This window comes from Octopus sinensis, linkage group LG29 (genome assembly GCF_006345805.1).
Source record: "Octopus sinensis linkage group LG29, ASM634580v1, whole genome shotgun sequence".
Classification (NCBI taxonomy): domain Eukaryota; kingdom Metazoa; phylum Mollusca; class Cephalopoda; order Octopoda; family Octopodidae; genus Octopus; species Octopus sinensis.
In genome coordinates, this window is record NC_043025.1 from 4,054,511 (window position 1) to 4,071,454 (window position 16,944).

General features: G+C 40.9%; 1 protein-coding gene across 6 annotated transcripts in view; it reads right to left on the minus strand.

Moving 5' to 3' along the window:
* The window catches only part of LOC115226150 (neurofibromin), a 75,628-nt gene that overhangs the window by 23,547 nt on the left and 35,137 nt on the right, over window positions 1–16,944 (minus strand). For 5 of the 6 annotated variants that reach the window (XR_003883005.2, XM_029797147.2, XM_029797146.2 and 2 more), the window contains 2 exons: window positions 16,196–16,335; window positions 10,703–10,749 (listed from right to left, as the gene is read on the minus strand). Coding sequence is in view for 5 of the 6 variants with exons in the window: in XM_029797147.2 (XP_029653007.2) it covers window positions 10,703–10,749; window positions 16,196–16,335 (187 nt within the window). In the remaining variant the exon portion in view is untranslated. Of the gene's footprint in view, window positions 1–5,722; window positions 5,877–10,643; window positions 10,750–16,195; window positions 16,336–16,944 lie in introns of those variants that run through there. The other variant, XM_036514956.1, reaches the window with a different exon arrangement.

Below are 16,944 nucleotides of genomic sequence, written 5' to 3' on the forward strand. Positions count from 1 at the left end.
TTTAGCCAACCCTACACACACACACATACATGATAGACTTCCATACAGTTTTCGCTCACAACATCATAAGCGGAAAGTGTAACCTCTCGAAAGAGCTGTTCTTCACTCCTGCTCCAGAGCGTTGGGTGCGGGGTCACTCCGAAAAGCTCTATCTGCGACGATTTCATCTCAATCGAAGGAGAGGGGCTTTCTCCGTCCGGGTTGCAGATCCGTGGAATAAGCTGCCGGACAAGATAGTGAAGATGCCGACAACCGCTCGGTTCAAAGTCTCTCTTGACCAGAAATGGCCTGAACTCTTTGCATGAACACCCTCCCTGTACATAACTCCCTGTCCCCCTACTTGCTTTTTGCTTTTTGAGCCAAAAAATTAACTTAACTATGTGTCAACCCAGGTCTATAGTAGGAGACATTTACCCAAGGTACTGCAGAGTGGCACTGAATGTGGAACCACATGGTTGTAAAGTGAGATATATTTATGCACTTATGAAAAAAGAACCCCCACATACACAAAAAACAAAACAAATGTCTGAATGCCGATGGAGATGGGACAACGATACGATGGAGGGGAAGAAGTGGAAACAAAGACAGACGGAGGAAAACACGAAGAGAGGTTGCATCCACTGTTGATTGGCTGTCATTGGTTTGTGTTGAGGTGTTGAAGGCATGGAAGACTCACAGGTAATGGATAGGAGGAGGAGGAGGAGGATAACAGAAATACAGAAAGGTAAAAAAGGAAATGGACGAATGCAAGAGAAAAATGTGGTATGCATGTGTGTGTGTATATATATGTGTTATATGTATATGTATATATATATATATATATATATATATATATTTATATATATATATATATATATATATTATATATATATATTTATATATATATATATATATATATATATATATTTATATATATATATATATATATATATATATATATATATATATATATATATTTATATATATATATATATTATATATATATATATATATATATATATATATATATATCACGTGACCGACCAGACCATCAGATGTCACTGGTCACAATGCATTTGCATTGTTTTAGCCTTCGAATGAAGCCACCCCGCTGGCTAAGCGAGCAGGCCAACAGAAGAAAGAGAGAGAGAAAGTTGTGGTGAAAGAGTACAGCAGGGATCACCACCCCCTGCCTGAGCCTCGTGGATCTTAAAGGTGTTTTCGCTCAATAAACACTCACAACGCCCGGTCTGGGAATCGAAACCGCGATTCTACGACTGCAAGTCCGCTGCCCTAGCCACTGGGCCATTGCGCCTCCACACACACACACATATACATATATATATATATATACATACACACACACACACACACACACACAAACAAACACGCATGCAAATATATTTATCTATCTATACACATATACATACACACACACATATATACAGAAACATACATGAACACACACACATAAATATATATATATTACTCCTTCTTTCAGTCATCTGACTACGGCCAAGCTGGAGCACCACATTTAGTTGAAGAAATCGACCCCAGGACTTATTCTTTGTAAGCCTAGTACTTATTCTATCGGTCTCTTTTGCTGAACCGCTAAGTGACGGGGACGTAAACACACCAGTATCAGTTGTCAAGTGATTGCGGTGGGGACAAATGCAGACTCACAAACACACACACATACATATATATATATATAAAAAGCACCATCCGATCGTAGCCTTTGCCAGCCTCGTCTGGCACGTAAAAAGCACCCACTATAATCATGGAGTGGTTGGTGTTAGGAAGGGCATCCAGTTGTAGAAACAGCCAAAGAAAAGTAGCCTAGGAAGTGGGGGAGGGGGCAAAGTCACAATGTAAAAACATGGGAAATGGATATAAAATGATGACTATATAGGCGCAGGAGTGGCTGTGTGGTAAGTAGCTTGCTTACCAACCACATGGTTCCGGGTTCAGTCCCACTGCATGGCACCTTGGGCAAGTGTCTTCTGCTATAGCCCCGGGCCGACCAATGCCTTGTGAGTGGATTTGGTAGACGGAAACTGAAAGAAGCCCGTCGTATATATGTATATATATATATATGTGTGTATTTGTGTGTGTGCATGTTTGTGTGTCTGTTTGTCCCCCTAGCATTGCTTGACAACCGATGCTGGTGTGTTTATGTCCCCGTTACTTAGCGGTTCGGCAAAAAGATACTGATAGAATAAGTACTGGGCTTACAAAAAGAATAAGTCCCGGGGTCGAGTTGCTCGATTAAAGATGGTGCTCCAGCATGGCCGCAGTCAAATGACTGAAACAAGTAAAAGAGTAAAAGAGTAAAGGTAAAGAAGGTGGCTAATTTTTGCCCCTGTGCAGGTTTGTAAAAATCTATGCTATGTCACTGGGGCCCTTCTGTATAATATAAGAAGGATTACCTGTAATCTATGTTAAGGGCTTCAGTGTGAGGACACTGGGATTTCTTATCCAAAGTCTCTCAGTTCTTTCCTATTAAACCCCAATGAGATGCTGAAAATAGTAAGACATTTGTCTTATGAAGAAAGGCTGAAGACGCTCGGCCTTTATTCTCTAGAAAATAATGATGCCGTGGAGATCTCGTTCTTGCTCACAACATCATAAGCGGAAAGTATAACCTCTCGAAAGAGCTGTTCTTCACTCTTGCTCCAGAGTGTCAGCTGCGGGGGTCACTCCGAAAAGCTCTATCTGCGACGATTTCATCTCAGTCGAAGGAGAGGGGCTTTCTCCGTCCGGATTGCGGATCCGTGGAATAAGCTGCCGGACGAGATAGTGAAGATGCCGACGACCGCTCGGTTCAAAGTCTCCCTCGACCACAAGTGGCCTGAACTCTTTACATGAACACCCTAACTGTACATAACTCCATGTCCCCCTACATGGCCTTGCTTTTTGAGCCAAAAAATTAACTTAACTTAACATTACAGGTAACTGAAGGGAGGAGCGTCCTATAAACAAAATGTGGCTGTGTGGTAAACGAGTTGGTGTCCCATCCACATGGTTGTGAGTTCAGTCCCACTGCATGGCATCTTGGATGTGCATCTCCTACAATAGCTCTGGGCCAACCAAAGCCTTGTGAGTGGATTTGATAGATGGAAACTAAAAGAAGCCCACCATAGATGCAGGAGTGGGTGTGTGGTAAGTAGCTTACTAACCAACCACATGGTTCCGGGTTCATTCCCACTGCGTGACACCTTGGGCAAGTGTCTTCTACTATAGCCCCGGGCCGACCAATGCCTTGTGAGTGGATTTGGTAGACGGAAACTGAAAGAAGCCTGTCGTATATATATATATATATATATATGTGTGTGTGTGTGTGTGTGTGTGTGTGTGTGTGTGTGTGTGTGTGTGTGTGTGTGTGGTGAGTGTGTGTGTGAGAGTGTGTGTGTATGTGTTGTCCCCCTAGCATGCTTGACAACCGATGCTGTGTGTTTATGTCCTTGTAACTTAGCGGTTCGGCAAAGAGACCGATAGAATAAGTACTGGGCTTACAAAGAATAAGTCCTGGGTTGATTTGCTCGACTAAAGGCGGGGCTCCAGCATGGCCGCAGTCAAATGACTGAAACAAGTAAAAGAGTAAAGAGTATATCATCCTCATCATTATTTAATGTCCTTCTCTTCCATGCTGGGATGGTTTGACAAGAACAGATGAGCAAGAGTGCTCAACCAGGTTCCATAGTCTGCTTTGGCATGGGTTCTACTGCTAGATGCCCTTCCTAATGCCAACCACTTAAGAAAGTGTACTGGTGCTTTTTATGTGGCACCAGCACTAGTGTCATCACAAAGTACCTGCAAGATGAGACCCCTCAACCTGAGTGGGGTTAAAATGGAGGGATAAGGACGCTATTATAGAGGGAAAGGATCAGGCATGTTGCTGCAGAGATGACATGATTTATCCACCTGTGGAGGGGGTCAGGTACAAGATGAATCTGCGACAGAATAGAAGGATGTTTGTGTGTGTGTGTTTGTCTTCCACCATCACTTGGTAACCAGTGTTGGTTTGCTGACACCCCTATAATTTAGGAGTTTCATAAAAGGACACTGATAACAATGTAGCAGGCTTTCAAAAATAAATGCAGGGGTCAATTTGCTTGACTAAACCCAGTGCTGAAGCATGGCCGCAGTCTAATAAAAGATCAAAAATAAGATATGGTGCCATATATGGGTTTATGAGCAGAGTCAGACTAAATGCATATTAATTAAAATACAGGTCCAGATACTGCAACAGCTTGGGTTTCAGAGGACCACAGCTCTTTAACATCCTCCCTAAATGCCTGAAAGACTTACATGGTGTGGATGTGGGCTTCTTTAAAACTAAGCTGGATCTCTTCTTGTTGGGGGTCCCAGATGAACCTACCTCACGACAGGAGACACAGATGCGGGCAGTGGCATCGAACTCCCTTGTTGATCAAGTGCCACGTATCAGAGGTGGATTCACATATTAGTGTAGCTCATTCAGTGGTGGTGCCCCAGCATGGCCACGGCCTTCGGGCTAAAACATTTTTAAGGATTTTTTTTTTAAGGAATTAAATGTATACACGTGAATTACTTTACAACACTTCCTGCCCCCATGTGGCCTCCCTCCTCCTCATTATAATTATGGTAGTCATTAAGAGAGAGAGAGAGAGAGAGATAGTTTTCATGAGGAAGGGATAAAGATTTGTTTTTGATGCAATATTTACAACATATAATGGTTGATTTATTTTTCAAGACAAGAAGGAAATATTTGAAGGCAAAAACATAAAACACACCAAAGTATTCCTTCTAAAACGCAGCAACCGTATACAAATATATGTATGTATATGTGCATGTATACACATATATGTATATGTGTCTATAGAGATATGTCTATATCTGTACTCTCTCTCTTTTACTCTTTTACTTGTTTCAGTCATTTGACTGCGGCCATGCTGGAGCACCGCCTTTAGTCAAACAAATCGACCACGGGACTTATTCTTTTTTGTAAGCCCAGTACTTATTCTATCGGTCTCTTTTGCCGAACCGTTAAGTGACGGTGATGTAAACACACCAGCATAAGTTGTCAAGCAATGCTAGGGGGACAAACACAGACACAAACACACACACACATATACATATATATATACGACAGGCTTCTTTCAGTTTCCGTCTACCAAATCCACTCACAAGGCTTTGGTCGGCCCGAGGCTATAGCAGAAGACACTTGCCCAAGATGCCACGCAGTGGGACTGAACCCGGAACCATGTGGTTGGTTAGCAAGCTACTTACCACACAGCCACTCCTGTGCCTATGTATGTATATTTCTTTTGTCTGATAAGCTACTTAGCTGTGGGTGCCATGTAAAAAGCACCCGGTGCACCCTGTAGAGAGTTGGTGTCAGGAAGAGCACCCAGCTGTAGAAACTATGCCAGAACAGACATAGAACCTGGTATGGCCCCTGGCTTTGCCAGTTCCTGTCAAACCATCCAACCCATGCCAGCACAGACATTAAATGATTATGAGGATGATGATGCATATAAACATTACACCCAGTCATGTCAATATATTTATGTGTGTGTGTGTGTGTTTGTGTGCATACACACACACACATATAAAGGGAAGATAACTCAGACTATCCCATCTGACTCATAAATTATTACTCTACAGTTGTATATTTTCTTTGAATGATATTTCAAAGGAATACATCATCTTTCCACACACTTTCATTTTACTTCTTCTGCTGTCACACACTCTCTAGTTGCCCCTTCATAATCTCCTACAAAACTTTCACACTTATTCCTCCAACTATTCCCTTAGTGTGACAATGATTGAATACACAAAGAATACAAATATACACATATAATATATATATATATATATATATACATACACACACACACACACACACACACATACTTAGTAGGGTCCCTTGACTTCTTAGAAATCAGTTCCTAAGCTGGTTTAGTCTCTTTCACCTTCCGTTGGTGTGTGTGTATATATATTCTGTTTTTTATATAAATTTTCATCTGTCCTGCCCGCCAAATTTGGTTCTGGTGTTCGCTGAATTCTTTCCTCTAGAGAATTTCCTTGTAGTTTGATTGTTGATGGTCTATTTCTAGCATTCGGCCGATTTCCTAGCAGTAAGCCCTGCCAATATACACATATATTAGAATTTTCTCTGACTTCTCAGATTTTTTGTATGCTGGACTACTGGTTTTAAATTGATATTAAAATTAATATTAATTTATCTCCCTCATTATTTATATATATATATGTATCTTATATTGCCTAGTCATACAAACCAATTTGTAAAAGCTTTTGACAGGTGAATAATTTATTGCTGTAAATGTCTTTTCATAAACTTTTGGCTGGTAAATGTTTTTAACTTTGATATCTATCATTATTATAACCATTTTTGCTGCCATTGCATGTATAGTGATTTGATTGGCTGTAATTCAAACTGTCCCCTTCCCAAAATGAGCAGCTTCAATAAAGCATTATTCCAAAACAACTCATGATTTCAATATATCTACCTGCAAATATATTCCTTCACAGTTTGATGGGGAATATTGCCTGATGAAATGGTGTGGTCATGTAATAATGTAATATCATGTAATATTATGCAGTACTGAATAAATAATCACGCTATGGAAATGTGGGTAGCACAAATTTTTAAGCTGTTTGTTCTTGTTTCTCTAGAACGTGTGTGTGAGTGTAGATAGAGACATACATACATATACAGATTCAGCGATGGATCTGAGTGACTCTTGGTGTTTTATGTTTCCATTCTTTGTTGGGTTCTAATTATTAAGGAGAGAATTACACACAGGTGGAGGAGACTGATACGGTAACACCCATGCACAGAACAACAACAATGGTTTACAATTAAATGACATAAATGTAATAAGGTTCTCTAATACACAGGTGATGGATCGAAGTGTGTAGTCATAAATTTAACGAAACCAACATTCTGGATATTTATGAAGGAAACAAACAGTTTGACAGACAATCAGAAGTCATATGAGGAAGAGTGCACATGCATGTCATTTAATACAAACAGGATTTAAATCCAAGCTGCTGCTAGTTTCATGCTGTGAAAACATGATGGTCTAACAAGCTTGTATAGTGATTGGTGTGTTTCTAAGCCATCTTTCAGAAACAGATATACAACATGGCTGGTCTTTCTTGAAAGAAATGAGGAAGGATACTGGTTTTTGAGGAAACAGAAGAAAGGATAACAGGAAATGAAAAGGCCAGCCATGTTGTATATCTGAATGTGAGAGATTCATCAGAAACACATGCTACACTAAACTACTAACAGTAGCTTCAAATTAAATCCTGTGGAATCTTGAAGCAGATAAGGCTATAGATAACAGTGTATAAGCATAGAGTTAAAAACCCCCTTTGGATAGTAAAAGTCAAAGGCTGCCTGTTGGACTTACAGCGACATCACCAGTCAACATGACAGATGTTCTACCATTGGACCAAATTTATATATTGTCAACAATATATATACATATATGCATGTGTATGTGTGTGTATATATATATATACACACACATATAGTGATACTGATATTTTGAAACCATTTAATACGTACATTTCAGGCCTGCATAGTATATAACAGACACTGCATCCCTTATATGACATGTACCACAGAACATTTTTAACTGAGGAAGATCTTAAGTGATAGATGTATTTCCTATCATATACTATGCTGACCTGAAAGTTGTATGTTGAATGATTTCAAAATATCACTGTTTGGTTGGACTCTATTATTGCAATTTAGATGACTCAATGCCTATACAAGACTCGCTGAGGTGATCTTGACTCCACTTTGCAAATATTCTGACAACAATTTGGTGTAGTTTGTTGTGTTTGGCTGGTAAATGTTTTTAACTTTGATATCTACCATTATTATAATCATTTTTGCTGCCATTGCATGTATAGTGATTTGATTGGCTATAATTCAAACTGTCCCCTTTCCAAAATGAGCAGCTTCAATAAAGTAGTATTCCAAAACAACTCATGATTTCAATATATCTACCTGCAAATATATTCCTTCACAGTTTGATGGTGAATATTGCCTGATGAAATGGTGTGGTCATGTAATAATGTAATATCATGTAATATTATGCAGTACTGAATAAATGATCACGCTATGGAAATGTGGGACTCTGCACTATTTCTTAGCATAACATAAAACATAGATATTGATATACACATATAAATACACATATTTTTATATACAGACATAAAATATATATGTAATAAGTTATATTTATATAAAACACATAGAACAGATATAATACATACACAAGTGTATATCTACCAATCTAGGAAGCTGTGTACACACACACATAAATATACCCGTTTCTTTATTACCCACAAGGGGCTAAACATAGAGGGGACAAACGGATTAAGTCGATTACATCGACCCCAGTGTGTAACTGGTACTTAATTTATCGACCCTGGAAGTATGAAAGGCAAAGTCGACCGTGGCGGAATTTGAACTCAGAACGTAACGCCAGATGAAATACGGCTACGCATTTCGCCCGGCGTGCTAACGTTTCTGCCAGCTCGCCGCCTTAATAAATATAGGTCTGACCTATACATATGTGATATATATATATGTGTGTATGTGTGAGTATACATATATACATATAAATGCCAACGCACAAGGCTCTTGACCTTTGAATTACTGTTGCTTCTAACAAATATTAATAAAAATGTGTGTGTATGTGTGTCACAGACATATTTACATGCATATGGGAGACTTGGGAAGCAACACATTCAGTTTTGAAGAAATATTACTCTACTCTTATTCACTGCACTGAGTACTTCTCCCCACCCCTTGAACTGCCTCCACAATGATGTCATGTTGTTCTTGCCATTGACAACATTACAACAAACAGTTTCACCATTCTCAAATCTTGGGGTGGATCATCAAACCCACTTCTTTATGTTACAGCTGCGATGGTTTAAGTTTGTCACCCAAAATGTTTGTAAACTGAAACTATTTTTCCCATAGAAAATTCAAAAGAAGACACAGTGAATTCAAGCAGGGATGTGCATGGAGTGAGAGCCAGACAGCAACTGATGCTCCTCAACAAATACTTCCAGCTTGTTGCTAACGATTGTTGTTAATTTGCATGTTTATTACACTGTTTGTCACCTGAGGTGTTTCATGTTAAAAAATTGCTTGTAAACCAATTTGTTTGTGAGAAGAGGTGTTCGTAAACAGGTGTTCCCATATATATATATGTGTGTGTATGTGTGCGTGTATAAATAAATATATATATATATATATATATACTGTCTACCAATAGTTCACATCACCTGATGAAATGGCTGGTAAATTAGCATATAAAATATTATGCAATACATCATGTGCAAATAAATTACTAGGCTATTGAAACATATGTAACATGAATTGAGCTAATGAATATCCATCTTTGTTAAACTTGGCTTTGCATACAGAAACACGTGAAAATGGGTGCTGCCCATATTGCCTGCAGTCTTACTGGTGGCCACCACACACAGACAAAATTTCTACTCTTTGAGTACTCACAGCCATGACTGAGTGTGGTTGTAGCCAGAGATATGTCTGAGCAATACTACTGTATATGCAGATAGGCATGTTTGAGTAGTGTTGGGTGCTTAGAGGAATGGGGTTGAGTAAGGCATTGTACTCAAAAAGAACTGAGTGCAACAGGATACTCAGCTGTGAGGCTCAGTTATGTAATTTACTCAAGATTAAAGCAGTGGAGTACCAAGTGGAAGGTCACTCAATAGAAGAGAAAATATAGAGGTGAATGTCAGAGTAATGTGGCACATTGGAAAGGAGCACAGGGGAGTGCTTTTGTGTACTCAGAGAGCCACAGCTGAGCAACAACAATTGTTGAGTGTGATGATAGGCCATTCATCACGACTGTCATCATCTTTTCTCTGCTTCTTAATACACATCACAATAAACACACATATATATGTATACACATACACACACATATATTATGTACATGTATGCGTATATATATATATATATATATATATATATATATATACAAGAAGGCTGCCAGGTCATTAAATGAGTATGACCCTAGCTGACGAAATAGAATGGATCACAGCATCACACATTGTGACAGTGACCATGGCTCTCAAATCCTTCAAGAGACTCATAGAACTCGTTGCAGGATCAACAGCCAAATTCTTTCTAACTTTTTGGTTGTTTTGCATCATTGTGATGATTTTCTTTATACACACACACACATATAGATAGATATATAGACATACATATACATGCATACATACATATATATATACATTGGAAGGTTTGGAGATGATGTACAGGTATTATATATTAGAAGAAATGAGGTACTCAGAAGATCGGATGGTTTTTATATTTAGATATTTATTTGTATATTACATTTATATATATATATATATAAAAATGTAATATACAAAAAATATCTATAAATATAAACCATCCGATCTTCTGAGTACCTCATTTCTTCTAATATATATATACACATATACACACACAGTTAATATAAAACACAATCTATAAATGTTTCTATCGACCATAATTAGTACAACTGATAAAATATATATATATATATATATATATATATATATAGATAGATAGATGACACACACAAAGCAGAGGCTGCCACAACTATCACCACACACACACACACACACACAAACACACCTTATGGTAAGGTAGTCTTTTGGAACTTACCTTGGAAAATACACCAGCAAACCTCCACAGTCCACCAAACCCAATACCTGGGTGTGCAAAAGAAAACAAAGAAGCATTTATTAATTCCTTAGCATATTGACCGTTGTCTTCAATAAATCCATGCATTATTTCATAGCTTTCAGATATCAATGATAATGCTGTTTATTTTAAGAATTAGGCAGGTGTGGAAATAGGAAGACCAGATATCATCATCATCATTTCATATCTGTTGTCCATGCTGGCATAGGTTGGATGGTTTGACCAGGGCGGCGAGCTGGCAGAATCGTTAGCACGTCGGGCGAAATGCGTAGCCGTATTTCGTCTGCCGTTACGTTCTCAGTTCAAATTCCGCCGAGGTCGACTTGGCCTGTCATCCTTCTGGGGTCGATTAAATAAGTACCAGTTGCACACTGGGGTCGATTAAATAAGTACCAGTTGCACACTGGGGTCGATGTAATCGACTTAATCTGTTTGTCCTTGTTTTTTCCCCTCTGCGTTTAGCCCCTTGTGGGTAGTAAAGAATTGACCAGGGCTGGTAAGCTGCACTACACTCCAGTCTGATTTGGTATAGTTTTCTATGGCTGGACGCCCTTCCGAATTCCAACCACTCCAAAAGTGTAACAGGTGCTTTTATGTGCCATTTGCGTGACCCCAGTATCTGCCACGACTGCAATTTTACTTGGCTTGAGGGGTCTTCTTCTCAAGTACAACGGAATGCCAAAGGTCTCGTTTATGTCTCTGTGAGGCCCAACGCTCAAAAGGAACTCAGCCACTTTGCTTCCATGAGGCCCAACACTTGAAAGGAACTTGGCCAGATTCACTGCTAAAATGTTAACCCATTAGCTTTCTGATTTACTGTCAAATATCATCTTTATTTGGCAGGGCAAGTGAGACCATAACCCGTGGCCTCTTCCTGAGATGTAGCCAGCCCACTTATGCATACCTTTCCTTCTTGGGACACAAAACTCTACTTGTGAAGATCTGTTGGGGCAAGTGAAATAGAAATCGAAATCACTCAAAAATCAATGGAAATTGTAGTTGTGATACCAGTGCTGGTGGCACGTAAAAGACCCATCCAAACGTGGCCATTGCCAGCGCCGCCCCGACTGGCTTCCGTGCTGGTGGCACGTAAAAAGCACCAACCGATCGTGGCCGTTGCCAGCCTCGCCTAGCACGTAAAAAGCACCCACTGCACTCACGGAGTGGTTGGCGTTAGGAAGGGCATCCAGCTGTAGAAACACTGCCAGATCAGACTGGAGCCTGGTGCGGCCTCCTGGCTTCCCAGACCCCAGTTGAATCGTCCAACCCATGCTAGCACGGAAAACGGACGTTAAACGATGATGATGATGATGATGATGATTTACACTGTTTTCAATTATTCCTGCATTACCTCATTGCTTTGAGTTTTCAGTTTTAAAATGACATTGTAGAAGAGGTGTGAGAGGTCAGACTAGGCAAGTTTTAACATAAAGCAGGGAGAATACTTGGGCTGAATGTTGGCCCATTTACGTGGTAAAGGGTTAACCCTACGGCATTCAGAGTATTCTGTCAAATATAATCCTTATTTATTCAACTTATCATGCATTTTGTCATAGATTTGAGATTTCAAGGATGCGATTTGTTTATATCTAGAGGGACATTGCCGGGTAGGTGCGAGAGGTTGGATCTGAACAGTTTGAACATAAAACAGGGGGCCAATATTTGGCCTGAATGGTGCCAGTCTACATGACACTTTGTTGGTTTCAAATTTTGGCACAAGGCCTGCAATTTTGGGGGAAGGGATAAGTCGAGGACACCAACCTTGGTGCTTGACTGGTTCTTTATTTTATTGACCCTGAAAGGGACGAAAGACAAAGCCAACCTCAGTGGAATTTGAACTCGGAACATAAAGAGGGATGAAATGCCACTGGTTTCAAGATGGACACAAAACATGAGTTTGATGGTGGGCCACTCTTCTTCTTCTTCACTTTAAAATCAGTCACTGCCCAAGTGATCAATCATTCCAGATCAGGGAATCTTAATGGAGGGCCATATAAGATTTTGTTAACATTTATCTGCAAGAAATTGCTTGCACTTCTACAAGAACACAAAATTGGTTTCACAAATTTAAAAAATTTAATGGCACATAAAAAGCACCATCCGAGCGTGGCTGTTCGCCAGCCTCGTCTGGCACCTGTGTTGGTGGCACGTAAAAGGCACCTACCGATTGTGGTCGTTGGGGCAAGTGTCATCAACTAAATCCCTTGGATGACCAAAGCCTTGTGAATAGATTTGGTTGATGGAAACTAAGAGAAGCCTGTCATATATGTGTACGTGTCTGCATGTATGTGTTTGTGTGTCTCCTTGTCTACACATCGTGTGATGGCTGTAAACGAGTATCACCTTCATATGCAGGATATTCTTTGCTTCTGGTCTTGCATGAAAAACATATCTGGCCATGCGGAAATCTTGGCTTGCTTTCAAAACGGGTGGGGTGTTGCATTTCTTGGTAACAGGAAGGGCATCTGGCTGTAGAGAGTTTGCCTGGACAAAATACTGTCTGACCCATGAAAGCATTGAAATACTCACAAGATTTCCACAAGAAGTGAAGGAAACCCTACATTCCATTTGAGTCCAATGCTTCCTGGGACAAGGTCTGATGGTGAGGGGCCAGTTCACCATCAAAAGTTATCAGGGCATCAGCCACCTCTCAGTCTGCTTCTCAGTGACCCCCCTCACCAGTCTGCTCATACAAGGCCCTTACTCAAGTCTTCTCCACCTGGCGGTCTGATCTGAACCAGAAACCCAAATCTCTTACCCAAATGCTTGTTCTGTTATTACAGAAGCTGTCGTCTCCTTACCTGCACCCGCTTCCTCCAGCACTCAAAAGATTAAAAAAGAAGAAAACTAAAACACAAAAAGCAGCCAGTACACTGTGTGGAGTGGTGGGCATTAGGAAGGGCATCTAGCTGTAGAAACCAAGCCAGAACAGACAATGGAACCTGGTACAGCTCCCAGCCTTGCCAGCTCCTGTCAAACCATCCAACCCATGCTAGCATGGAAAACGGATGTTAAATGATGATGATGATAACTGGATTGTCTATCAGTTTGTAATTCTGGGTAGCTTTCTTGGGGTACGCAGGTGATGTGAGAGTGTTGTACTCATAGGTGTAGACACAGCTTAAAAAGTTTGGCATCTTCATGGTTTTGGGCTCTCCTACTACAGCCCTGGGCCAACCAAAGTCATGGGAGTAAATTTGGTAGACAGAAACAGAAAGAAGCCCACTATATTTCATTTAGGTATAGCAATACTAATAACTTGGTGTTGGAACACAATAAACGAATGCTTCAGAAACAAAAAAAAACAAAAGCATTTGTTGAGTTCAACGGGTAATGGAGAGATTATATCAATGAGAAGGGAACGAGAAATCACGTCATGAAACCTCATTTCTTTACACCTGTTTCGGCTTCAAACTGCAATGCACACATGATCAAGTGCTTGTGTTTCACATTATAGTTTTGTGCAAGCTTTCATAAGAAAGTGAGGTTTATTTGGGAAAGCATGTATGAGCATGCGTATGTGTCATTTATCTTGGGTTATATTTCATCATCATCATCATCATTTAACGTCCGCTTTCCATGCTAGCATGGGTTGGACGGTTCAACTGGGGTCTGGGGAGCCCGAAGGCTGCACCAGGCCAGTCAGATCTGGCAGTGTTTCTACAGCTGGATGCCCTTCCTAAAGCCAACCAATCCGAGAGTGTAGTGGGTGATTTTATGTGCCACCGACACAGGTGCCAGACGAGGCTGGCGAACGGCCACGCTCGGATAGTGTTTTTATGTGCCACCGACACAGGTGCCAGATGAGGCTGGCGAACGGCCACGATCGGATGGTGTTTGTTACGTGCCCACAGCACGGAGGCCAGTCGATGCGGTACTGGCTACGGCCACGTTCGGATGGTTTTCTTGTGTGCCACTGGCACTGGTACCACAAAGATACAAATTCCATTGATGTTCATCTATTTAATATAACACAAATTACCAAGGTCATGTTTTCTATGCTTTTTTTATATAAACCCAAGTCACTTGGCTGCTGGAGATAAGGCCAGATAATTGCTGTGCTGACATGGCCGATGCCAGCTCCGCCATGACAGGCTTCCATGCCGGTGGCACGTTAAAAGTACCAACCGATCGTGGCCGATGCCAGACTCCCCTGGCACCTGTGCCGGTGGCATGTAAAAAGCACCCACTACACTCGCGGAGTGGTTGGTGTTAGGAAGGGCATCCAGCTGTAGAAACACTGCCAGATCAGACTGGAGCCTGGTGCAGCCCCTGGCTTCCCAGACCCCAGTTGAACCGTCCAACCCGTGCTAGCATGGAAAGCGGACGCTAAACGATGATGATGATGATGGCTATCAATCCAGAAACATGTCACAATTATCCTCTTCCTCGCTAGACAGTAAGCCTGTCCTTTTCTTTAAAGGCATGTCAGCTTTGGAGGATTCTTGATTCTAGGGATGATCTCCCCATCTCAAGTGGAGTTGGTCTTAATTACCATTTGCTAATTATGATACGTCCTCTTGAGAGAGGAAGAGATTATTTTAATAAATCAACAATTTATGTTGTATGGTATTTGATATACCTGTGTGTGCTGGCTCCAATACTCATGATTGTAGTTGTTTCTGCCTAGGTGAATCCTCCAAACAATAGGGTTCACCTGGAGCTGGTGCACCTTCAATCACATTTCTGCAGAAACTAAACCTCAAAGGTGTTCCAACCATGATCATCCCCTCTTTTTGTATATCTAACACTACAGTGGCCAAAGTGTTTTCCTTTTAAGACATGGATAGTTTGAAGCAGTCTGACTGCTATTTCTAGCAACTGCTTAGATACACCCAGTAACAGAAGGATGATGATGATGACCGTGGTTATGTTTGTAGATGCTGACAAAAGCTGTGATGACAGTGTTGATGATGAAAGAGATGGTGATGAAGATGGCACTGACGGAGGGGGTGATAACGGTGGTGGTGGTGGTGATGATGATGACTGTCAATGACAGCAGGGACGACAGTGATGGTGGTGGAGATGATGACAATAGTGTCAATGACAGGTGAGATGACGGTGGCAGTGACGGAGGGGGTGATAGCGGTGGTGGTGGTGGTGATGATGATGACTGTCAATGACAGCAGGGACGACAGTTATGGTGGTGGAGATGGTGACAATAGTGTCAATGACAGGTGAGATGACGGTGGCAGTGACGGAGGGGGTGATAGCGGTGGTGGTGGTGGTGATGATGATGACTGTCAATGACAGCGATGGTGGTGGAGATGGTGACAATAGTGTCAATGACAGGTGAGATGACGGTGGCAGTGACGGAGGGGGTGATAGCGGTGGTGGTGGTGGAGATGATGACAATGATGGTGATAGTGGTGCTGATGATGACGATAGTGTCAATGACAGGTGAGACGATGACGGGTGGCAGTGACGATGCAAACAAAGGGGACGTATACATACTCTGGAGAAACGACAGCTGCTGCTGGGATGAGTCCTCGCAGGCAATCATATTTTGGATGATGCTTTGTACGGCGTTGAGGATGGCCTGGTCTTGGCTTAACGATAACACCGAATTGATTTTGGCATCAAGGAGACTATGTCTGCAAGGGAACGAGAAAAGATCAGAGAATTAGCCAAGGGAAACATCAAACAACCCCAATCAGAGGACAGCTAATTGTTTCAACTGAAAACTATAACTTTATGGGATTACCCTGGGTTTCACATCCATAAAGCTCTTAGCTTTACAGCACATCGTCAGATTCCAAACCTGTTGGTTTATGGCTTCTTCAGCAAAAAGTCAATAAAATGTAAGCCTGATGACTTAAACTTTTTCCTTTGCCATTTCCTTTTATTTCCCTTTTTCTCCTATTTATATTCTTCTAAATCATTCTGACGATGGAACAAGATAAATGCAAATTTACTTCGATTTGATAAACAGAAACAGCTGTAAATGGTTCTGAAGTACAATTAAGCTATGACCTTTTAATACCAATGATCAACTTCTCATTGTTTACTATTGCTCCATTTCTTTCCTTTCCTATATATATTAAACCACAGTTTTACCTTTAAATTACCTACTACGGTATACCTTATAGCTAGGACCATACATAGTGAGGTAATACACAAGGAGTGCCTACGGATGCCGATGCAGTTTCCTCCGATGCTTATCAACCATCTAAGGGATAAATGCATCCATTGTGTATTACCTC